Source organism: Hevea brasiliensis, chromosome 15 (genome assembly GCF_030052815.1).
Source record: "Hevea brasiliensis isolate MT/VB/25A 57/8 chromosome 15, ASM3005281v1, whole genome shotgun sequence".
In the NCBI taxonomy this organism is placed as follows: domain Eukaryota; kingdom Viridiplantae; phylum Streptophyta; class Magnoliopsida; order Malpighiales; family Euphorbiaceae; genus Hevea; species Hevea brasiliensis.
The window spans coordinates 75,543,989-75,568,833 of record NC_079507.1 but is presented as its reverse complement, the minus strand read 5'-3'; the positions used below and the strand labels follow the sequence as shown (position 1 = coordinate 75,568,833).

Here is a 24,845-nt window from a genome sequence, read left to right as displayed (position 1 = left end):
TTATTAATGCAAATCATCATTTGAAATTTAATTTATAACTTAAAACTAATTCACTATAGTCTTCTTTTTTTTTTTTTTCAAGTTACCACCACACATCTATATTTTTAAGCGGACCATTATTAGCATCTTTCTCATTATTTTTTTTATTATAAGTTAGAACCTATTAGCCACATCATCTGTCTGCAGCCATGTCTGCACCTGACTGCCACATCAGCCCCTCTCTCATAAGACCATCACCTGAAAATCATTAGCATAGCATCCTCTTCATTCCCCTGTTTATAGACGACCTTGAAATCTGGAGAATGACAGAGAGTTGAAGTCCTTGTGGAAACTAACGTATATAATGTGAAGATTTTCACAAAAAGGGTGAATTTTTTAAATTTCCTGGCACGTTAAAGCTCTTAGGACATCAAAACTTTGATGCTCCAACCTTATGAAGTGTGAGACTCTGACAATAAATGTGTGATTAAAAAAAGAAAAATTAATCAATGATATTTAATTGAATAATATTAGAGTTGTTTTCAGGACTATAAAGTTTTGAGTTCAAGTACTAAATAAATTAAAAAGAAGAATTAAGATAAATAAAATATTGATCCTAATTTTAGCCATGTAACACTAGAAGTTGCCATGAAGTTTTAATCATGAAAATACTGTTCAGTTTTTTTTTAATTACTTGGTAAGAATAGATGGAACCTTGATCCCAAAATTTGTTTCTTCAGGAAAAATATGGACTTCATAAAGAATCTATTGGGCAGCAAACAGCTGGAAATCCTGCAAAAGAAAACAAAGATAGTATGATACCACAGGATAGACAGTTGCACCAGTGTATATATATCACCCTTTAGTCACCCATACTTCTTCACTCAAGGGACAACTACAAAGCAACCAAATCCTAATCCTTTCTCCTATTGGATCATTTTCAACTCCTAAGGTAACATGGGTGTTGTTTCCTCCGAATTGATTGTCACCTCCCCCATCCGCCGGCTAAGCTGTACAAAGCCTTGGTCCTTGATTCCGATGTTCTCCTACCCATAGATTGTGCCACAGGCCATTAAGAGCGTTGAAATCCTTGAAGGAGATGGAGGCCCTGGAACCATAAAAAAAGTTACTTTTGGGGAAAGCATGATCATCGATTTATTAAACTTGCTTTCCTTTAGATATTATCATAGCCAATTCAAGTACTGAATGTTGAAACTAATTGTACTGAATGTTAAATATTTATGTGCAGGTAGCCAATTCAAGTACTCGAAGCATAAGATTGAAGCGATTGATAAAGAGAACTTAAAATTCAGCCATAGTGTGATTGAAGGCGACATGTTAATGAATGTGATTGAAAAAATAACTTACTATATCAAGTTCCAGCAATCCCCTGATGGAGGATGCATCTGCAAGGAGAGCAGCAATTACCATACCATTGGTGACTTTAAGCTCAACAAAGACCAACTTAAGGCTGGCAAAGAGAAGGCCTTAGGAATGTTCAAGGCTGTTGAAGCTTACCTTTTGGCTAATCCTGATGCCTGCTAAAACTGCTGCTGCTTTTCTGCTGCAATAGTCTCTTATATATGCTTGTGAGCAAAAAAATGCCATTGGTTTGCAAATAAAAGTTTGCAGTTGTACGGGTCAAGAGTTAAGAAACTTGTTATTTTCTACGTCGCAAAGAAAATGAATGATATGAATCCCTTGTTTCTTTCAATAAATGCACAAGAATTATCATATGATCAAGTTATATTAGTTGCTTTTTTTATGTAATTTGATCATTCTTTGTGTTGATGATATATATAATTGATCTCAAGACCCATACATATTTTTTTTAAAATTTCTAAATCCCACCTTTTAATATGTTCAAAAAATATTTTTCCCCACAAGAAGGGGGAAAAAAAACTTATCAATCAATTGATTATTTTTCCCTTTCATATTTTCTTTTTGATAATGTACTAATAGATTTTTCGGGTCTTTGTGTCCGATTATACTCGTCAAGCTACTCGCATATTAGGTTCTTTCTTTTGTCTTTCCTTTGTCAATACAAACATAAATAGGAATATTATAAGTATAATGTAAAATTACAAAATTAATATAAATTATATTTAAAATAGTTTCTACGTCAAAATCAGTTTTTCAATAATGAAAAAAAAATCAGTTTTTGAAATTGAAAAAGCAATATTTCAAGAGAAAAACTTTTAGATTTTGTATTAAAATTTTGTAAATGTATTATAAATCTAATAATGCAATATAAAATTTTTTTTATTAAATATAAAAATATATAATTACAATATATATAAAATATAAAATTTCCCGGCGGCCTTCCTCGCTTGACTCACCTCTCATGCGTTACGGCCATGAATATATTTTTTATGAATTCTGCCTTGAATTTTCCTCCTTCATTTTTAGTCAAATAAAATTGACATTAACAATGACTAATTATAGCCTCAATCAAAGCTATTGACGTTTGAATAATATTTTGAAAAGTCTGATTTGATGCTGTCAAAAAAGCAAGGCATCACTGTATTTGTCCAATGAAAAAAACTGAACAGGACAAAAGAATAACATAAGATAATTGTGCTAATGGTGATTACATAATATTGAATTTGAATGATGAACATTCAGAGCATTGCATTAAAAAGCGCGAGGGCCATCAGCATACATAACAGCCTTAAGTTCTGAAGGAATGCCTGTAAGCCAACAATGAAAATATGAAGAAGTACATTCCAACATTTCTGAAAGAAAATTCTTGTTTATTTATTATGAGCTTAATTAGGGATTAATTATAATCCTTAATCCACTGGTAGAGAAACCAAAGAACGCGATTACAATCTTTTATTATCGACCCGAAAGTGGCTTCGCCTGCCATCCAAATAATAACAAAGTGTAAACTAAACACAATTTTAATTAATTAGTTATAAGCATCAGGATTTGCCAAGAGATAAGCTTCAACAGCCTTGAACAATGCCAGGGCCTTCTCTGCTCCAATCTTGATCTGGTCTTCATTGATCTCACCGTTTGCCTTTGGGTAGTATTTAGTGGTGGTCTTGATAATGGATCCTCCATCAGAAGAAGACACCATTTTGATCTCATAGGAAACTTTCTCCAGTGCGTCCATCCATGGATCGCCTCCAATAGCGCTGTAGCAGTGCGTGAAATTGTCTTTGTCTGTTGCATCAATCTGGGTCTGAACATACTTCACTTCCCTACCTAAAAACATGCATAAAAACACAACATATTTTAGTTGATAATCATAATTTTATTATAATTTGAAACACTGATTAACCTTTTTATTGCAAAGGGTGTAATTCAACTAATTAATTGTTACCTTCTGCAAAGGAAGTCTTCTTAATGGTTCCAGGCCCTCCATTTCCTTCAATAATCTCCACATTCTTAACGACCTGAGGCAGAATCTTGGGGATAGCAGTGTCAGATTCAAGGACGAACACCTTGAACATCTTGGTTGGAGGGATAGTGGCAGCCATTTCCCTCTCAAAAGTCAAAACACCCATGATGGCCTTTGAAAAGATTAAATGGAAGGTAAATATATGAACAAGGAAGATGCTATATAGAGACTAGTAGGATAAATATGTATCTATTGGGTGGGGAAATGCAGGAGCAGAAGGAGGTATTTATCGAATAAGCTTCAAGGTTTTGCGTCAAAATATTCCTTGTAAAGACCAAGACGATTTTGCATTTAGGTCAGAAAGAGCATGTAATGAAAAAGGGCGTGCTGCTACATGTTGATGACTCCTAATCTATACTTCTATTAGATATTGTTCCTTTTGAAAATTTAATTGATCAAGTACGCACATATTGCTCTTTCTTTTTTTTTCCTCTAAAAAAAAATTAAGATTTTAAAGGGAATTTGGACTTAATTAACAAGGATTATCTTTTCTATAGTACTACGGAGAATTGTTTGATTTATCTTGAAATTCTTTTAGCTTCTGAGCTATTTTAATTTTCCATTCATATACCTTAAATATATAGTCAATATTCTACATGGCATTAATTGTCCTAATATGAAATATGATAGTTTTTTCCGTGGTCAATCTAGTGCAACAAAAATGCCTGCCTGCTTGGACGGGGTAGAAGACTTTTCATATTTTTAGTTCATCGAAAACAATATATATATATATATATATATATATATATATATATATATATATATATTACGAAAATTGAAAATAATACTGATAGAAACGACAAAGTCTTCAATGAGAAGGATACTTCAACTTTTGACTTGTGTGCCATTATTCTTCATCGTCTTTCTCTTTGGATGAAGGCACTCGACGCAAATTTTCTGTTCACAGCAACAGACTATTGATTACATCTGAATCCATAAGGTCTTGAACTAATCCTCCCAAGAACAGGCTTGTGTCTCCATCGGTTTCCCCTCCCCTATCTAGCTTCAAATGGAACGTTGATGGCTTTTCTCTAGGAAAGTCTGGTATTAGCGCGATTGGTGGAGTTCTTCGGGACTCAATAGGGGCTTTCAAGTGTATATTTTCTTGTCCAATTGGAATTATAGACTCTAATGCTACAGAACAATTAGCCATCCACAAGGCTCTGGAAGCTCACTTCAGTCATTAATGAAATTTCCAATCTCCTGAATGCTCTCCCTCCTGTAGTGATAAGTCATATTTTCCATGAGGCAAACTCTGTTGTAGACTCGTTGGCCAAGCAAGGTTTTACCTGAGATTTAGACCTTATCGCCACCTTTTGATCTCATTTCGGCTGTATCTTTGAGTTTTTTTGATGAATTGTGGCTTTCAAATTGGGAGATTTTTGTTGTTGCAGCTTCTTTGTTTTGGTTAGTTATAAATTAGGATATTCTTAGAACTTTGTTTTGTTGGTTCATGTCTTGCCTTGGCTGCTTTTGATGTGTAATCTAGATTTCCTTTGCCGTTTTCAGATTTTCTTGTTTTGGTAGTATCTTTTTTACGTTTTGTACCTGCTTTTTAAGTTTTTCCACTTAATATGCCATTATTTAGGTTTTAGGGTATCAAGAAGACCTATCGGCTTGGTATGACGATGACCATGTTAAATTTTTCATAGATTTTATTTAATTTTAATAAAATTTCATTATAAAAAAAAAGTTTGATTCATTTTGCCACACTAAGTAAGATGTATGTAAAATTATTGTATCTGGGTGCATCCATATAAGGAAATTTAATTAAAGATGACTAAAAATACTATTTTTAGTTCATAATATTTTTATTCATCATTAAAAGCCAATAGATGATTCAATCAAAAGTAATCTGATTAAGTTTTCAATGCGTAGTGAACAAGTCTCGAATTTTAATTTCACCATTTATCCATTCATAAATTTATCACCTTTTTAGAGATTTATCACTCTTATATGGAGAGAAATTAAAGGTAGAATGTAAGCATTGTTTCCAGGAAGTTACTTCCTTTACTTCTTAGGAAGCGGAATAGAAATGTTAATTAAACAAGCTGAATTTGTTAACTTTTTGATATGTTAAAATTTTTTAATGAACTTACCCCAGCTAAACAAGGCCATAACCTTTCATAGTAGCCTATCACTTCTTATTTCATCTTCATTTAAAAAAAAAAATGCATTACACATATGGATAACTCTAAAGGAAAAATCCAAAAAAGAGATTACTTGTAGGACCCAACATTAGGAGCCTTCAAGGGAGAATATGTTTATAACTTATATTAATCAAAAAATTGTTAGTTGTTACTAAAAAGAAAGCCAAGCCCCCAAGTTGACAATTGTTTGAAATTTTAATTAGTTTTTAAACCACATCATTGTTTCCTAGCAAATTAGTTTTTAATCCATAAAATTGTTTCTTAGTAAATTAAAGAAAAGGACAGCATTTGGAATCAGCTATGCATTAAGCATCTTTCTCAAAAGTTGCTTTCTTCTTCTGTTTCCAAGCCTTCATGCGAACACCAATGAGTTTTAAAACAGTGATATGAGAGTCATTTTCAAATATGTGACGTTTCATGTTTAAATCACAAACGAAACCAAATAAAAATAGAAAACAACAGACTCAATATCCCCAACAAAGTCAAGAAATTGCAGGTGATATTTCCTATAATCATTAGTTAGCATCAATCTATAAATACATCTAATTACACACATTTTCTCACATCAGAACCGACTATTAATCAGTCAATCCTCCTCCTCCGCCACCGGCCTGCTCCTTTCTGTGCTTCCTTTTCTTGCTATTTTCTAGGATCATGGGAGTGGTCACTTATGAACTGGAGGTTGCCTCCCCTGTCCCCCCAGCCAAGCTATTCTAGGCTTTTGTCCTTGACAGTGACAATCTCATCCAAAAGGTTATTCCCAAGGCCATCAGCAACGTTGAAATCCTGGAAGGAGATGGAAGGCCTGGAACCGTCAGAAAGTCACTTTCGGGGAAGGCAAGTATATTACAAAAAGAACTAGAAGATATATATTTGACCCTCCAATTTGTGTAACAGTAGTCAATTTATGCATCTGAACAATCCATCCTTTGCAGGTAGCCAATTCAAGTAAGTGAAGCACAGGATTGAAGAAATTGACAAACAAAATCTTATATACAAATAAAGTGTGATTGAAGGCGATGCCTTGATGAATGTGTTTGAGAAAATCTCTAACGAGATCAAGTTTGAAGCATCTGCAGCTGGAGGATCGTTTTTCAAGAAAACAGCACCTACTTTACTGTTGGAGACTTGGAGCTCGAGCAAGAGCAGATTAAGGCTGGCAAAGAAAAGTCCTTGGAAATTTTCAAGGCAATCCTGATACCTATAACTAGATATTCTACCGTGCGTGCTGTTACACTCATTTCATATAGGCATTTTAGGGTAGTTTTGCATCCATTTTGCCCTTATATTTTAGTATATTTTATGTTTTTAGCTTTATTTTAGCTTATTTGTTAAATTTAAATACTTTATATGTGATTTTTGTAATTTTGTTGTTTTTGATAGGATTTTGTGGCAAATCGAAGATCAATGAGTGCAATAGGAAGTGATTTGAAGAAATTTGGAGTTCTTTAAGCATGGAGGAAAGTTAAAGAAATCAAACCTTGAAAAAGCAAACCAGCCGAAATTTGCTTGAGGCTTTGCTTAAGATCATGCTTAGGGTAAAGCGGCAGTGCTTAAGGTGCAGCACAAGTCAAGCATGAGCAGAAAAGTCTATTTTACTCTAAGTCTGCCGAGATTTGCTGAAGGTCTGCTTAACCTTAAGCAGACAGTGCGACCAGAAGCTGAAATCTGCTAAAAAGCTGCTTAGGGTTAAGCCGAACCCTAAGCGGTGCCCTAACGTGAATAGTCTTTGACTTGGATAATTTTACACCTCATTTCCTATCCACTCCTTGTCTTTTATTTACTTTTAGGGCAACTTTTAGGGACCATATAAATTCATCATTTCCTTATTTTTGCCACAAGAGGAAGGGGAGGAAAAACAAAAAGGAAAGAAAATTATATAGAAAGAGGGAGAGAAGACGCCATTCTCTCTAGGAAGAGGAGCTGCTGCACAAGTTTGGAGCTCCAGAAACCAGAGACCTTGGTTCTTCCACCTGGGTTTTCCCATTTCAGTCCTTTTATCATGTTTTTCTATATTCTTCCATCAATATTTCTTGTAAATACCATCATGAGTGAGTAATTTCTTTAGATTTCAGAGTTGGGAAATATGTCTTAGATTAATTTGTGGATTTGGACTGGGTATTTCCTTATTTTATATGAATATGAGTTTTGATTCCTTCATTGTGTGCTTGATTTACTTGCCTAATGTTGGTACCCATTGGGTATTGTGTTAATCTTTGATTGAAGGACCGAAAGGTAAAAGTCATTGATGGGTAATCATGGATTGGAACTTAAAATCACCTAGATTTAGAAATAAACTAGGACTTTAAGAGGAATTAATTATTGGTTACAAAACTTAATGGGTTTTAAAATAATCAAATACATACGAAAGTAGGTTTGGTTATTTTAGAATACGCTTTGATTTGCTTGAAAAAGATATCAAAGGGATTTAGAATCAATTTCCTTCAAACTCTATTTTTCCCTAAAAATTGGAATGCCCAAGACAAATCCCAACTAATTTATGCATAAACCCCCAACTCTGGAATCACTTTTACCATAATTAGACTTTTGCTTAAATTACCCATTGTTAATTTTAGTTTAATTGCGAACTAGAATTAGAATTTATTTGTTTGCTCTTTACCCATTTCAATTGGATTAATCAATTTACCTTGCTCATTTACATTTACCATTTATTCATTAATCATTAGCCCAAATAATCGCTTCATTCATAGTTTAGTAATCAAACAGCAAATCCTCGTGGGAACGATACTTGATTCATCACTTTATTACTTGAGACGACCCGTATACTTGCGGATAAGTCACATCAAGTTTTTGGCGCCGTTGCCGGGGATTTGATTTTTTGTTTGATATTAAACAATTGTTTGTTTGGTTAATTTGGGCATTTTATTTTATTTCTTTTTATCATTTTACTTTGAGAATTTGTTTATTTTTGTTTTTCAGGTGCTTTATTTTATGAGAAGGATAAAAAGTGAAGAAATCAATTTATTCTTTGACCCAGAAATAGAGAAGACAGCAAAAGCTTTAAGAGCAGAATCTAAGAGGAGAAAAGCTGAAATTAAGGCTCAACAACAACAAGAAAGAGCACAAGAGCAAGAGGAATTACAAGAAGAAATGGCTAACAACAACAACAATAACAATAACAACTGCTCTGTGAAGGATCATGCCTATCCTAACATTGGAGATTTCATGCCAAGTATCACAAGACCAAGAGTAGAAGCCAATAATTTTGAACTGAAGCCTGCACTCTGTCAAATGGTACAACAAGCACAATTTGGAGGAAATCCAAGTGAAAGTCCACATGTGCATCTAGCACACTTTCTTGAGATCAGTGATATGTTGAAGATAAATGGAGTTTCTGATGATGCAATTCGACTCAGATTATTTCCTTTTTCTTTGAAGGACCGACCTAGAGAGTGGTTACATTCTTTGCCACCGGGTTCTATCACAACATGGGATGAACTTTCTCAAGCATTTTTAGCTCAATATTTTCCACCAAGCAAGACAGCTAAGCTGAGAAATGAGCTGACTTCTTTTAAACCTAGAGATGATGAGAGCTTGTATGAAGCATGGGAGAGGTACAAGGATTTGCAAAGGAGATGTCACACCTTACCCCTCTGTAAGGCATCACATGATCCCGTAGAATACCTAATGAACTACCGCACTTCACCTACCGATAACTCATTAAGTACCCTACAAGGGATTTTAAAACAATTTTCCTATTTTTGATAAGTGGTGAGCATTTCAAATAAGTATTTAAAACATTTAGTTGAAATTAAAACTAATTAATATTTTTGGCCATTTTAGTTTTCCGCAAATTTTATAAAAATTTTGACAGAGTTTCCTCTGTATTTTGAGAAAACCGTTCTTCGAATACCTGTAAAAAGCACTTCTAAAAGTTTTTCTCAACCACTACTTCAATTTCAAACTCAATCTCAATCATGCATTGTAAGGTTTTACATGTAAACCAAGTTCGTTTCAAAGTATCAAAACACATTTCATAAAACCCACAGCTAGATCATGCCATTCGAAACAAATAGAATCTCAATAGCCAGAGGCTAAAGAGAAATCACATGAATCTCAATAGCCAGAGGCTAAAGAGAAATCATATCACAAGGCTAGCTAGCTCAAATATATGGATATCCATTCACATCCTCTTCTACTGGCACACCTCAACACTTCTCCAGAGAAGGAATCAAAATTCGAAACTAATTACCCCTACTAGTCGTGCTAGTGAGGTGTTCAAATATATGGTCATGACACTGTGGTTTCAAAACTTATCTTAACAATTTGCTAAACATTGTCATTTCAAATATACACAATAACTTTCACAATTTAAATCAAACATCATAAGAATGCCATAATCCAATATTTCACATTATTCAAAACAATATGCAAAAGATGATTATAAAATTATACGTTGTGCACAAACCTCAAACGAGTCGTCCTTTAGCCTCGACTCGGTTCCTCGGGTTCCTTCCCGATATTCTTTTCAACTGAAACACATAATTTTACAATGTTTCAATACTAGAACTTAAAATAAATCCAAAATAAACTTAACTTCACATTTAGTTAGCTCTAACGTGTTAAATTCGACGTTCTCGAAATTTTGTGTTTCGGATTACTATTCACTGCACTATTCAAGTCAAATTATTGACTTTCTAAGGCTTAATAGGTATGGGAACTTCAACTTCACCCACATACCACATTTTGGTCACCAAACTTGTTGGTTTTGGTCATTTGTTTAAAGCTTAGGTCAAATTGGCAAAATTGCCAATTTTCGGTTTTGGTTCTCCGAAGTTGCACTATTCCATTGGTCTATCTACTGTTGGAATTTGACAAAACTTCCTTCATAGAAAATGTTCCTTATTGTCTTAAGTGTATTCTCATTTTTGGATCACCTCAATCGGAGTTTTGTAGCTCAAGTTATGGCCAAAATAAGTTTCTTGTTCACATGCAATCGTCATACCGCAATTTAGGTCTTTGGCAGATTTTTGGTCCAACTTTGGTCAATTGTTTGATCAAGTTAAGTTCATAATTTGGTCTCACTTTCTTCATATGAAATGTTGTACTATGTCTTAGGTTTCCATCGGTTCAAGAATCGCCTAAATCCGAGTTTTCTAGAGAGAGTTATAGCTATCCAAACATTGCTGCTCAACTAAAAATCTGCAAAATTTCAGTACATAAATTTTAACTTTGCTCAATGATTTGAATGAGTTAATGGCCTAATTTGGGTTGGTGTTCTTCATGAAAGTTTTAGGTCTATATCATATATAATTGCTGGTAAAATTTCAGGTCAATTTGACCTACCTAGCTCGAGTTATGACCAAATGAACAGTCTGTTCATTTGGTCAGTTTGGTGCAGGGCAGCCTGCTATCAACTCACTTTGGTCAATTGTTTCACCAAGTTTTAGTCAGTTTTTGGTCATGGTTCCTTAATGAAAGTTGTGCTCTTTTATGTCTATTTTCATCTCCAATTGGTGGCATATCCATTAGGCTTGTAAAATTTGAGTTTTGGTCCTTCAAAGTAGGTTTGGTCATGCTGCCAGCAGCATGACCATTGACCTACGAATTTAGCTAAATTTTCCACCATTCCCACACAATTCATTTGGTCATTATTGACCATTTTTCAGTCCACAATTGGTCAAAAATATCATTTATGCATTTCTCCAATTTTTTTGGTTCACAAACCCTAATATTCAAACGCTAACTACACTAAAATGTTGCATTTACTCCCATTTATGCATTTCCAACTTACTACCATTCTCATGCAAGCTTACTAACACATTTAATTCATTCAAAATACATCAAACTCTCCCACATCCATGGCTGGCTGAAATTCTAGTTTGTCCTTCCCCCATATTTTTATTTCATTTCCTTAATCCTAAGTTCATTTCAACCATTAATCATGCATTTAAGTGAAGAAATAAGAAGTTTAACATACTAACCTTAACTTTAAATGCCAATTCTTCACTTTCTCTCTTCCTTTCCTCTTTCTTTCTTGTTCCTAGGTTGAGATTGCAAGGTCTAATGAAGTTTCTAGGGGAGTGATGTTGATTGGATGAAGAAATTCAAGCTTAAAGTAAGCTTAAGTGGAAGAAGCTTTCATGGAGTTTCATGGAGGAGTGGGGCGGCACTTGATGGAAGAAGAAGAGCTTTCTAATAAATTTCTTTTTTCTTTTCTTTCCTTATACGTTTTTTGCTTTGGAAGACCATAAATATCAATTTTAATAAGTATTTAACAAATTTGTTTATGACATCATTAGTGATGTCTCAACTTTGACTTTTCCAACCTCTTTCCTTTTCTCTTTTTTTTTTTTTTTTTTCTATTAGTTATTTAATTTAATTATATATTACAAAATTTTCTTTTATACGATTTTATTTGTGATTAGGTCAGAGTCGACTCTGGTCAATTGACCAAATTGCCCCTCGCCGGTTCATCCCGGTTTGCAAATAATCTAATATTTCTTCCGGCTCCCTGACCTAATTATTTGACTGACTTAACAGTTCTTTTTCGTGATTTTCTCTTTTCCACTGTGTTCATAAGGGTCCTAAGGACCGCAGCGTCACTTTTTACGGTTCGAAATTTGAGTTTAAAAGCGACTTCATGATGCGTCCCGAGGAGGTCACTCATCGCTGTGACTCTCGGCTCGTTTAACCTCTTATGTTCTATTTTTCTTATTTATAGTTAACTAATTAAACATTACTAATTATTTGTGTTTATGGCTTCTCATGTTGTCTTAAGTGTGGCTCTAATCTCTTTATTTGTCCGGACCGACACCGGTCACCGGAACAGTGAAATATACCAGGCTATACAACGGGGGTGTTACAGGAGATGTCCACATCATGGGATTCCTAAGTGGATGCTTGTTCAACACTTTTACAATGGAGTTTCACCAGCTATTAGAAGTACAATTGATGCATCTTCTGGAGGTGACCTTATGGAGAAATCTGAAGATGAAGCTTTTTCCGCTCTTGATAAAATTGCTTATAACAACTACCAATGGAGTTGTGAGAGGAATGAGATCAAGAAACCAGCTGGTATGTTTGAGCTTGATGCCATGAATATGATTAATGCTAAGTTTGATGCTTTGACAAGGAAGATGGACAAGCTGAGCATGAAAGTAGATTCTTCAGCCGGAGGTTCTAGTAATTCAGTAGAAGTTGGAGCTGCAAATGTCAATTGTGCAGCAGATTTTTCTGCACTTAATCAAGATTTTTCAAGTGAGCAAGTGGATTATGTGGGGAACTACAATCAAAGGCCAGGTGGTAACCCATTTTCTGCGACTTATGATCCAGCATGGAGAAACCACCCCAATTTCTCTTGGGGAGGTAGACAAGGGCAAAATCAGAATTTTCAGCAACCTTCTGGATATCAACAAAATCAGAATTTTCAGCAGAATAGAGGCCCCCCTCCTGGAATTTCTAAACCTCAAAATGCACCTGCTCCACCTCTACCACAACAAGCACAACTAGACAAGACAGCTAGATTGGAATCTATGATTGAAACTCTACTTGTGAGCCATCAAAGTCAACAAGAAATGATTTCTCAATTAGCATCTAAAGTGGATCAAATGGCAACACACAACAAGATGTTAGAGAATCAAATAGCTCAACAAGCTAGCTCTTCAAGTAACAAAGCATTTGGGAAGCTTCCTAGCCAACCAGAAAATTCAAGGGAGCATTGCAAGGCTATTACATTGAGAAGTGGAAAAATATTGAAGAATGGAGATAAAAAGATTGAAGAGGAAGTTGAAGAAAAGAAAAGCAGAGAAGGAGATGAACAAACTGAAGTTGAAGTTAGAATTGAAGCTGAAAAAGAAAATTCAGTGGAAGAAAAGGAAGTAAGGAGAGGGAGAGCAAAGAGGAAGAACCTAAATATGTTGCACCTAAAGCCTACATGCCACCTTTACCATTCCCACAAAGGTTTCAGAAAGCGAAATTGGATAAACAATTTGGGAAGTTTTTGGAGGTATTGAAGTCTTTGCATGTGACTATTCCTTTCACTGATGCCTTAGCACAAATGCCTTCATATGCCAAATTTTTGAAGGAAATTTTATCTAACAAGAAGAAATTGGAGGAATTTGAGACTGTAGCTCTCACGGAAGAAAGCAGTGCTATTTTGCAAAATAAGCTTCCACCCAAGCGAAGGATCTGGAAGTTTCTCCATACCATGTCACATTGGGGATATCAGTATAGATAAGGCTTTATGCGATCTTGGAGCCAGTGTTAGTCTGATGCCATTGTCTATCTATGAGAAAATGAAGATTGGAGAAATGAAGTCTACTACCATATCACTACAGTTAGCAGATAGGTCTATTAAATTTCCAATTGGGATAGTTGAGAATGTTCCTCTGAAAGTTGGAAAATTTTTCATACCAGTGGATTTTGTGGTATTGGAGATGGAGGAGGATGTACACATTCCTATTATTCTTGGTAGACCTTTCCTTGCTCTTCTTTGCTGTGATTGATGTAAAAAATGGGAGACTTACATTAGAAGTTGGGGAAGAGAAAGTTGAATTTAATTTGTTTCAAGCAATGAAAAAGAAAGATGATTCAAACTCATGCTTGAGAGTTGATGTGATAGATGAAGAGGTTAGAGAAGTGCTTAAAAAGCAACATCCTAAAGATCCCTTAGAAGCTTGTTTGGTTCATAACATCAAAAAAGGGGATGAGATTGAGGAAGCTGCAGAATATGCTACAATTTTGGAAGGAAATCCACCATTGCCTATGGTTGATATTGAAAAAATTGGGGACTTGAAGCAAGAAACAACTTCATCATCAAAGCTTGAGAAAAGTGAAGCACCAAAGGTAGAGTTGAAACCTCTTCCAACAAATCTCAGGTATGCTTTTCTAGGTCAAAATTCTACATATCCTGTGATTGTTAGTGCTAAATTGACTGATTGTGAAGTTGAAAAATTATTGAGAGTTCTTAGGAAGCATAGAAGGATAATTGGTTATACCATTGATGATATTAAAGGAATACATCCTTCTGTGTGCATGCATAGAATTTTGTTGGAAAATGACCATAAAGCCTCTCGAGAATCACAAAGGAGATTGAATCCAAACATGAAAGAGGTTGTGAAAAAGGAGATCTTGAAATTGCTTGATGCAGGTATCATTTACCCTGTTTCTGACAGCAATTGGGTAAGTCCAGTTCATGTTGTACCTAAGAAAGGGGGCATCACAGTAGTGAAAAATGAAAATGATGAACTAATACCTACAAGAACTGTAACTGGATGGAGAATGTGTATAGACTATAGAAAATTGAATAAGGCAACTAGAAAGGACCATTTTCCATTACCATTTATAGATCAAATGCTTGAGAGACTAGCTCATCATTCTTATTTTTGCTATTTGGATGGCTATTCAGGGTTCTTTCAGATCCCTATTCACCCAGATGATCAGGATAAAACTACCTTCACATGTCCTTATGGTACCTTTGCATATCGAAGGATGCCATTTGGACTATGTAATGCCCCTGCTACATTTCAACGATGTATGATGTCCATATTTTCTGACATGATTGAGGATATTATGGAAGTGTTCATGGATGATTTTTCTGTGTATGGTAAATCTTTTGATGAATGCTTATCTAATTTGTCTAAGGTTTTGCAGAGATGTGAAGAGTTCAATTTAGTTTTGAATTGGGAAAAGTGCCATTTTATGGTGCAAGAAGGAATTGTTTTGGGACATCTTGTGTCAAACAGGGGTATTGAGGTGGACAAAGCAAAGGTAGAAATTATTGAGAAAATGCCACCCCCAACATCTGTGAAGGGAGTGAGGAGTTTCTTGGGGCATCTTTGGATTTTACAGGAGATTTATCAAGGATTTCTCTAAGATTTCTAAACCTCTTACCAATTTATTGAGTAAAGATGTGGAATTTAATTTTGATACTAATTGTATGAATGCTTTTTGCAGGATAAAGGAAGCTTTGATATCTGCTCCTATTATGCAGCCACCCGATTGGTCATTACCTTTTGAGTTAATGTGCGATGCTAGTGATTATGCCATTGGGGCTGTTTTGGGACAAAGGAAAGATAAGAAAGTGTATGCAATATAGTATGCAAGTAGGACCTTAGATGATGCTCAAATAAATTACTCTACTACAGAGAAAGAGTTTTTGGCAGTAGTATTTGCAGTAGACAAATTCAGGTCCTATCTTGTGGGATCTAAGGTCATAGTATACACAGATCATGCAGCTATCAAGTATCTCCTTCAGAAAAAAGAGGCTAAACCTAGATTGATAAGGTGGGTGTTACTCCTTCAAGAGTTTGACTTGGAAATTAAAGATAAGAAAGGAGTAGAAAATGTGGTAGCGGATCATCTATCTAGATTGAGGCAAGAACAAGGAGACAATTTGGGAAAAGAGCCCCCAATAGATGATTATTTTCCTGATGAGCAACTGTTAGTAATCATGAATGCAAAAACACCTTGGTATGCAGATTTTGTGAACTATCTAGTGTGTGGAATCCTTCCACCTGATTTAACATGGCAGCAAAAGAAGAAATTTCTTTTTGATGTGAAGGATTATGATTGGGAGGAACCATTTTTGTTCAAGAGATGTGGAGATGGGCTGATTAGAAGATGTTTAGCTGATGAGGAGATAGGGAATGTTATCAAAGATTGCCATTCTTCACTTTATGGGGGTCATATGAGTGTGACAAAGACTGCAGAAAAAGTTCTTCAAGCAGGGTTCTTTTGGCCACACATGTTTAAGGATGTGAGGAAGTTTGTAAATGCATGTGATAGGTGTCAAAGGATGGGTAATATCTCAAAGAGAGATGAAATGCCCCTCCAAAATATATTGGAAGTGGAATTATTTGATGTGTGGGGCATTGATTTCATGGGATCTTTTCCATCGTCTTTGGGACACAAATACATTTTAGTTGGAGTAGATTATGTGAGCAAATGGGTTGAAGCTATACCATCTCCAACTAATGATGTAAGAGTTGTGATTAAATTCCTTAAAAAGTTCATTTTTACAAGATTTGGAACTCCACGTGCCATTATAAGTGATGGAGGTTCTCATTTTTGCAACCATCAATTTGAAAGATTATTGCAAAAATATGGAGTGAAGCATAAGGTTGCAACACCATACCATCCACAAACTAGTGGTCAAGTGGAGATCTCCAATAGAGAGCTGAAAAGAATTCTTGAGAAAACAGTGAATTGTTCAAGGAAAGATTGGTCACTAAAGTTAGATGATGCTCTTTGGGCCTATAGAACAGCTTTTAAAACTCCTATCGGAACTACCCCATTTAGATTGGTTTATGGGAAAGCTTGTCATTTACCTTTGGAGTTGGAGCATAGAGCATATTGGGCCATAAGGATACTGAACTTTGACTTAAAAACTGCAGGAGAAAAAAGAATGCTGCAACTAAATGAACTTGAGGAGCTTAGATTGGATGCTTATGAAAATGCCAAGCTTTACAAGGAAAGAACTAAGAGATGGCATGATAAGCATATTAGGAGGAAAGAATTTCAAGAAGGTGATGTTGTTCTCCTATATAACTCTAGGTTAAGGTTATTTCCAGGAAAATTGAAGACAAGATGGTCAGGGCCCTACACTGTTATAAAAGTATACCCCTATGGAGCTGTTGAGTTAGGCAATGAGACCTCAGGGACTTTCAAAGTTAATGGGCAGAGATTAAAACACTATATTGTTGGAGAACCCACGCAAAAGTTTGTAGAGGTTTCATGGCTTGGTTCTCCAGTCAGGGATACTTAGGAGAATTGGAGTGGAAGGTCAAGCTTAAGACCTTAAACAAGCGCTTCTTGGGAGGCAACCCAAGCGTATCCTTTTATAGTAATTAATTTCCATTTAATTTCATTTCAGTTTTCACCCCCATTAATCTCAAAAGTGACATTTGTTTATCTTTTGTAGGTCATTCATGAAGATGGGGCAAGTTTACACTTGTGGCAAAAACAAAGAATTGAAGGGAAGCAAGTATAAGCAAAATTCTGCACTTTATGCAGTGCCTGTGAACAGTAACACCTTTAAACTTGTGCTAAATTGCTGATATTGCAATCTACTTGATAGCACATGTTTGATTTTGTGTTTTGTGTAAATTCTGTGAAATGCAACTTGAATGAGGATCAATTTTGATATTTAGGACTGATGAGAGCTTTATTGAAGTGCAAAAATAATGTTTGTTAAGTTTCACCTTTTAGTGTATATATAATTTTGTAGTCTGATAGGAATTTGCATGCTTTTGTTTGGAATTGCTGCTAATTTTTGAATTCTGCAGATTTTGGTTATCGTATACGCTACTGTTCATGCTGCTAAAAAGGTCAATTTCTACATCTTTTCTGCAATTCTTGATTGATTGGAACTTATCCAAAATGCTGCTGAAAATGTGCTTTTGGTATAAGTAAAGAAATGAGACCATTTCATTAAATGTGTACAAAGGTAGTTAAAATAGATGCCTAAATTGAAAAAAAAGCTTGCATGAGGTAAATGAAAATATATGGTGTTTGATGAGTTTTAAGAGATTATGAATTTAAATCCCTCAATTTTATGGTGTTTGTGTGTATTTGGTAATTGCTGAGAGTCAAAATAGCATTCCATAGCTCTTGGACTGATTTTGGTAAGCAAAACCACGATTTTTCCCAAAACCTGCCGAAACTTGCTAATGACATTGCTTGTCAAGCAGAGTCTTAAGCAAATTCTACTGAACCTTATACCTAACCCTAAGCATGGCCCAGAATACCACATGTCTACCCCACATTTTAAAAGGCCCAGCACTTCCGCCAATTTTCCAAAAGCTTCACCCACACTCCCGATAACCTCATCGACTCCTTTCTCACGCCATTTTCTTCCGGCAATTTTTACAGAAAGCCGAAAGGTTTCTTCCTTTTCATTAAAATGGTAAGAACTAAAATGTGGTCTTCCCACAAACCCAAACTCAGTGGACTTCGACATTCTGTCAAATCAAAAATGGGTATTCCATCCTCATTACCCACAAACCCTAACCCCAGCCCCAGTCCGCCGCTCCCTCAGTCACCGCCACCACAAACGCCGCCATTACCTCAATCGCCACCACCTCAGTCACCGCCACCACCCCCAAGCCAAATACCACCTTTCATTCCACCGACTCCCCTCTCGCCGCAATCCGAGCCACAAAATGAAACACCAATTCCCGACACCCATTCCCCAGAACCAGCGCCTGAACCTGTGCCTACTCAAACGAGAACCCAAGGCAAAACAAAAAAAGCTGCAAGTAAACTTAAGAAAACCCCTGTCAGAAAACGGAAATGAGTACCCTCTGTTCCTTTCGACCTGAATTCTCCACCTCAGCCATCCTCTGAACCAGTTAGCAAAAGGACCAGGTCTTCCTCACAAACTCCAGCACCAGTGACCCAAACACCAGTATCTCAGTCTTCCTTGCAAACTCCAGCACCTGCGTCATCTGCAGATACTATAGAGGAGGTAATTTCTCCATTACCTTGGGCTTTTAGGGATATGGATATGAAAAAGGCCTATGAGAAATTAGTTTCTAAAACTATTTTGGCAAAAAAGTATATGGATGAGCAAATTTTGAAAGAATTAGGCATTTATGACTCTGTATTTGCCTATTTGAATGCTGTTAGCTGGACTGACTTTGCTAAAATTAGGGAACCAGTGTACAAGGATCTAACCCTCGAATTTTTGAGTTCCCTAAGGTTGAGTTTCAAACCAACAGTGCCTGAACATAAAGATATGATATATTTTGATGTCTTTGGAATTGATAGGGAATTAGACATGGTTGCTATGAATGCAATTTTTGGTTTTCAGGATTCGGGATATAAAAACATTGAGTGGCGACAAGCTGTTTATGACTGTTCAGTGCGGAAGGATATTGCACCTTTTGGGGTTATTATACACAGGACTGCAAAAGCCTCTAGGATAGTTGACCATGTATTGAAATACCTCCATAGGTTCATTACTTACACTTTGTTTTAGGAAGGGGACACGATATGATATTGTGGGTCTTTGAGGATTTGTTTCTCTTGTGGTGCATGAAGGAGAGAAAACAAGTAAGCACAGCCCATTTCATAGCTACTCATTGGCACCAAATTGTCACAAAGCATACTAAAGGTAGTATTGTTTTTGGGGGGTATATAACTGCTATAGCAAACTCATTTAGCTTTGATGCTAGTTTATATAAATTGCTGCCAGTTTCTGGGGAATCATATATAGACAGCACAATGTTGCTGCATATGGATGTTTGTGAGAAAGTAGGCCATACCTATACTCTGTTATAGCAGCATCCTGATACCACTGGTACTGCAGACCCCACCACTTTTGCACCAGCAGAACCACAACCAACCTTTACCCCCACGGTTTTGTGGACATTTTATCCCTCTTAAGATCCTTGGAATCCAGAATAGCAAGTTTCACTGTCCAATCATCTGTTCCCTCACCTGACACCACAGAAATTCTTGCTACCTTGAAGAGCTTAGAAATCAAACATGGGTCAGGAGCAGGTTAACCAAAAGAAGAAGCTAGAAAAGAAACTTAAAAAGAGACTTTTATCTCTTAAAAAGAAACAGAAGCAACATCAACTTCAAATGCTAGAGCTTTACAACAAACTGGCCCAATCCTACAACAATTTATATCATTGGGGCCAAGCCATGTTTCAAGAAATGAAAGACTTAACAGAAAACTTGGAACCGCTCAAGCTTGGATCACAATGAACCTCTTGCAGAACATGAAGCACACCACAGTGCGTGCAAAGAAGAAAGCCTTGACAAAGAAAGCTTGATCAGTAGCAATAGTACTAATTTCTGTTTTAGGTTTATTTTGTAATCTGTTTATTTTAATTTTCAAACTTTGGTCATGGTTGTAATACTTTGGTAATTAGTTTTTAAGATTATACCTGCACTTCCTTCTTTTCGTTTACTCTATTTTATTTTCTGCTATGGACATAGATACTCTGTAAATGCTTTTTGGTTTAATTTTTGATTTAACTATTAGATTTTATTTCTTTACACTTTTCCATTTTCTTGCACATTATTTTTGCACTTTATCTTTTCTTCAATCCTAATTTTGTTGACATTGATGAGTTGCACAAATTTTCTTTGAGCAGCAACTGTTCCACATCAGTTGGAGGTAACAGCTTCCCTTACACCAGTTAAGCCTATGGTATGTTGCCAATGCTTATGCTTTCGCTTTACCCTACGCAACAGGTTAAGCAACATCTTAAGCAATGTAAATTCATACATTTGGGATACTTTTTCACATTTTTCTCTCTAAAGCTTCATTGTTAATATCATTTTGAGCTAATTTTGAAATACTTGAGCTTACATTGATTTAATCCCCAATTATATATATTTCATTAATTGATTAGTTCACACAATTTTGCCCATCTTTGCATTCATTTTAGACATTGAGGACAATGTTTCATTTGAGTTTGGGGGTGAGGGCAAAATTTTTGCAAAATTTTTAAATTTTTCATTCATTCATTTATTGCATTTCATTCATCCATATATAGATAATCCATACACTTTTACATATACCACACACATGTCTATACCCATATACAAACATTTGCATATAGTTTTCATATAGATTACACTTAGTTTTAATTCAATTTATGCATTCATTTTAGGATCATGCATATCATAAAAATAAATTTTTACCTTGTCCTTAAAGGATTGAGAGTTGCTTTGAAGAGCAATTAAGCTTATTTTTAGAAAGGTTTGATGGATTGAAAGTTCTGGATAGGTGCAAAGTTATTAGATTCTTGCTTTAGTTTATATCTTCTTAGCCAAGGGCCACCCAATCAATTGCATTGACTTTGAGTGCTTAGAGAAAACTCTAAGGTGAGAAGTAGCTAATTGATGTCTCACCAATCCTAGAACAATCTTCCTAAACCTTTCAAGGCGAAATCATAGCATACACTTGAAAAAGAAATGATCTAGGCATTCTTTGAATTTTAAACCCATATTTTAGCCTTAGCCAACCTCACTTAAAAATTTCCCTTTGGAACCAATTTGAGCCTACATTTATCCTTCTTATTCCTTTGGAATCCACATTACTACCTAGCCATAAACCCAAACACTTACCTACCCTCCATGAGAATAATCCTTTAAGTGATAGATACACATAAAAAAAAAGAAAAAGAAAAAAAATATATGTATAACAATTAGTTGGGAGAAGTGACTAAAGTAAAAAGGCTAGCAAATTCAATTATGGTATGTAAAGTAATTCACCACTCAAGCATACAAAGAAATGAGTTTGGGGGTGAATTGAAAGGGACAATTGTAATTCAAAGTCAATATTATTTATATAGTCCCTCTAAAAGCTTCAAAATTATATGCTAGCATTGGTGAATAGTTGTAAAGTTCCTTCTTCCAAATGATTCAAAAAAAAAAAGAAAAAAAAAATTTGTGTGTCTTGATCTTTTAATAATTTGATTATTCTCATATTTTGTTACCCTTATCCCTTTCTTGTTAGCCACATTATCACCCCCTTAGCCCCATTACGACCCTTGAAAGTCCTTTTGATCTTTTGATGGTGTTTTGCTACATTAGTGGAGATTGGAATAGGAGAATTGCCTATGGGATTGGGATATCATTAAATCCATCCATTTACTTCCATCATTATTTGAGACACTTTAGTTTATGGATTACCCTATAGTCTATTTAGGCATGATTATTCTTTGTGATTGATTGGTTTGGGCTTGATGATATGGATAATTGACCCAAGGCTAAGCGGTGATAACTTTGGTAAGGATTGAATTCTTTGCATCTTGAAAGTGGGTATATGGTTTGTTGGTGGCTAAAAGTAAGCTTGAGAGTTTGGATAAGTAATTTTCATAAATTTAAGGTAAGGTACCCCAAATTGCATTAATTGTTTTAAATTTGCTTGAGGACAAGCAAAGGTTTGAGTTTGGGGGAATTTGTTACACTCATTTCATATAGGCATTTTAGGGTAGTTGTGCATCCATTTTGCCCTTATATTTTGGTATATTTTATGTTTTTAGCTTTATTTTAGCTTATTTGTTAAATTTAAATACTTTATATGTGATTTTTGTAATTTTGTTGTTTTTGATAGGATTTTGTGGCAAATCGAAGATCAATGAGTGCAATAGGAAGTGATTTGAAGAAATTTGGAGTTCTTTAAGCATGGAGGAAAGTTAAAGAAATCAAACCTTGAAAAAGCAAACCAGCCGAAATTTGCTTGAGGCTTTGCATAAGATCATGCTTAGGGTAAAGCGGCAGTGCTTAAGGTGCAGCACAAGTCAAGCATGAGCAGAAAAGTCTATTTTACTCTAAGTCTGCCGAGATTTGCTGAAGGTCTGCTTAACCTTAAGTAGACAGTGCGACCAGAAGCTGAAATCTGCTAAAAAGCTGCTTAGAGTTAAGCCGAACCCTAAGCAGACTGCCCAGAACGTGAATAGTGCTGCTGACTTGGATAATTTTACACCTCATTTCCTATCAACTCCTTGTCTTTTATTTACTTTTAGGGCAACTTTTAGGGACCATATAAATTCATCATTTCCTTATTTTTGCCACAAGAGGAAGGGGAGGAAAAACAAAAAGGAAAGAAAATTATATAGAAAGAGGAAGAGAAGACGCCATTCTCTCTAGGAAGAGGAGCTGCTGCACGAGTTTGGAGCTCCAGAAACCAGAGACCTTGGTTCTTCCACCTGGGTTTTCCCATTTCAGTCCTTTTATCATGTTTTTCTATATTTTTCCATCAATATTTCTTGTAAATACCATCATGAGTGAGTAATTTCTTTAGATTTCAGAGTTGGGAAATATGTCTTAGATTAATTTGTGGATTTGGACTGGGTATTTCCTTATTTTATATGAATATGAGTTTTGATTCCTTCCTTGTGTGCTTGATTTACTTGCCTAATGTTGGTACCCATTGGGTATTGTGTTAATCTTTGATTGAAGGACCGAAAGGTGAAAGTCATTAATGGGTAATCATGGATTGGAACTTAAAATCACCTAGATTTAGAAATAAACTAGGACTTTAAGAGGAATTAATTATTGGTTACAAAACTTAATGAGTTTTAAAATAATCAAATACATACGAAAGTAGGTTTGGTTATTTTAGAATACGCTTTGATTTGCTTGAAAAAGATATCAAAGGGATTTAGAATCAATTTCCTTCAAACTCTATTTTTCCCTAAAAATTGGAATGCCCAAGACAAATCCCAACTAATTTATTCATAAACCCCCAACTCTGGAATCACTTTTACCATAATTAGACTTTTGCTTAAATTACCTATTGTTAATTTTAGTTTAATTGCGAACTAAAATTAGAATTTATTTGTTTGCTCTTTACCCATTTCAATTGGATTAATCAATTTACCTTGCTCATTTACATTTACCATTTATTCATTAATCATTAGCCCAAATAATCGCTTCATTCATAGTTTAGTAATCAAACAGCAAATCCTCGTGGGAACGATACTTGATTCATCACTTTATTACTTGAGACGACCCGTATACTTGCGGATAAGTCACATCACGTGCTGGAGCTGTGGCTTTGATGTTTTTGTTTTTCTCATCCTGCGGGATACTACCTTTTCACTTGCTCCTAATAAATTTCTGTTGTGAGCGTCAGTTCAATTGTGGCTTGATATTTTCATTGGAAAGGAGTCAATTGGACCAGACTTTGAATAAATATACCTGAATTATCAGTTCCTGGCCACATATGACTATATGATAATATTACTAGTATTATAGTAATGCTTTCAGAATCATGGTTTCATTGTGTTGACGTTGATAACAAGGACAATTTCTTTATAAAATAATTAAAAGGAAAAAAAAACCCAAGGTCGAACTTTACATCTGGAAGTAATAAATGTCCAAAGTATTTCCATATGAAATTTCATTTTCCTGAATTTCCACCCTGCAATGCCTGCTCCAGTTTGGGTGGGAAACAAATGTAGAACTTCTATTAAATATTTCATGGTCCTTACCATTGCAAACCATTGCACAATTTACAGGAAAATTTCACTTATTATTAATGCAAATCATCATTTGAAATTTTAATTTATAACTTAAAACTAATTCACTGTACGTCTTCTTTTTTTTTTTTTAAAGTTACCACCACACATCTATATTTTTAAGCGGACTACAATTCCTTTAGCATTATTAGCATCTTTCTCATTAATTTTTTTTAATATAAGTTAGAACCTATTAGCCACATCATCTGTCTGCAGCCATGTCAGCACCTGACTGCCACAGCAGCCCCTCTCTCATAAGACCATCACCTGAAAATCATTAGCATAGCATCCTCTTCATTCCCCTGTTTATAGACCACTTTGAAATCTGGAGAATGACAGAGAGTTGAAGTCCTTGTGGAAACT

At 35.3% G+C, this 24,845-nt stretch overlaps 2 protein-coding genes, 1 non-coding gene and 1 pseudogene across 3 annotated transcripts; 2 read left to right on the top strand and 2 right to left on the bottom strand.

Annotated features, from left to right (window-relative positions):
- Positions 1-936: 936 nt before the first annotated feature.
- On the top strand, positions 937-1,524 carry LOC131173921 (major allergen Pru ar 1-like; annotated as a pseudogene).
- Positions 1,525-2,711: 1,187 nt separating this feature from the next.
- Positions 2,712-3,633, bottom strand: LOC131173835 (major allergen Pru ar 1-like). The gene is made up of 2 exons (XM_058136384.1): positions 3,308-3,633; positions 2,712-3,189 (listed from the first exon to the last, which is right to left on the bottom strand). Exons 1-2 carry the CDS (start codon positions 3,489-3,491, stop codon positions 2,891-2,893), a joined length of 483 nt encoding a protein of 160 aa, XP_057992367.1. The 5' UTR covers positions 3,492-3,633; the 3' UTR covers positions 2,712-2,890.
- A 5,409-nt stretch (positions 3,634-9,042) lies between these two features.
- On the bottom strand, positions 9,043-9,150 carry LOC131174196 (small nucleolar RNA R71). Its single transcript, XR_009144444.1, has one exon. It is a non-coding gene; the product is annotated as a small nucleolar RNA R71 (small nucleolar RNA).
- A 9,322-nt stretch (positions 9,151-18,472) lies between these two features.
- LOC131174131 (proline-rich receptor-like protein kinase PERK10) lies at positions 18,473-19,884 on the top strand. Its single transcript, XM_058137210.1, has 4 exons — positions 18,473-18,755; positions 18,849-18,964; positions 19,310-19,387; positions 19,780-19,884. The coding sequence occupies exons 1-4, from the start codon at positions 18,473-18,475 to the stop codon at positions 19,882-19,884; spliced, it is 582 nt and encodes a 193-aa protein (XP_057993193.1).
- The last annotated feature ends 4,961 nt before the right edge of the window (positions 19,885-24,845 follow it).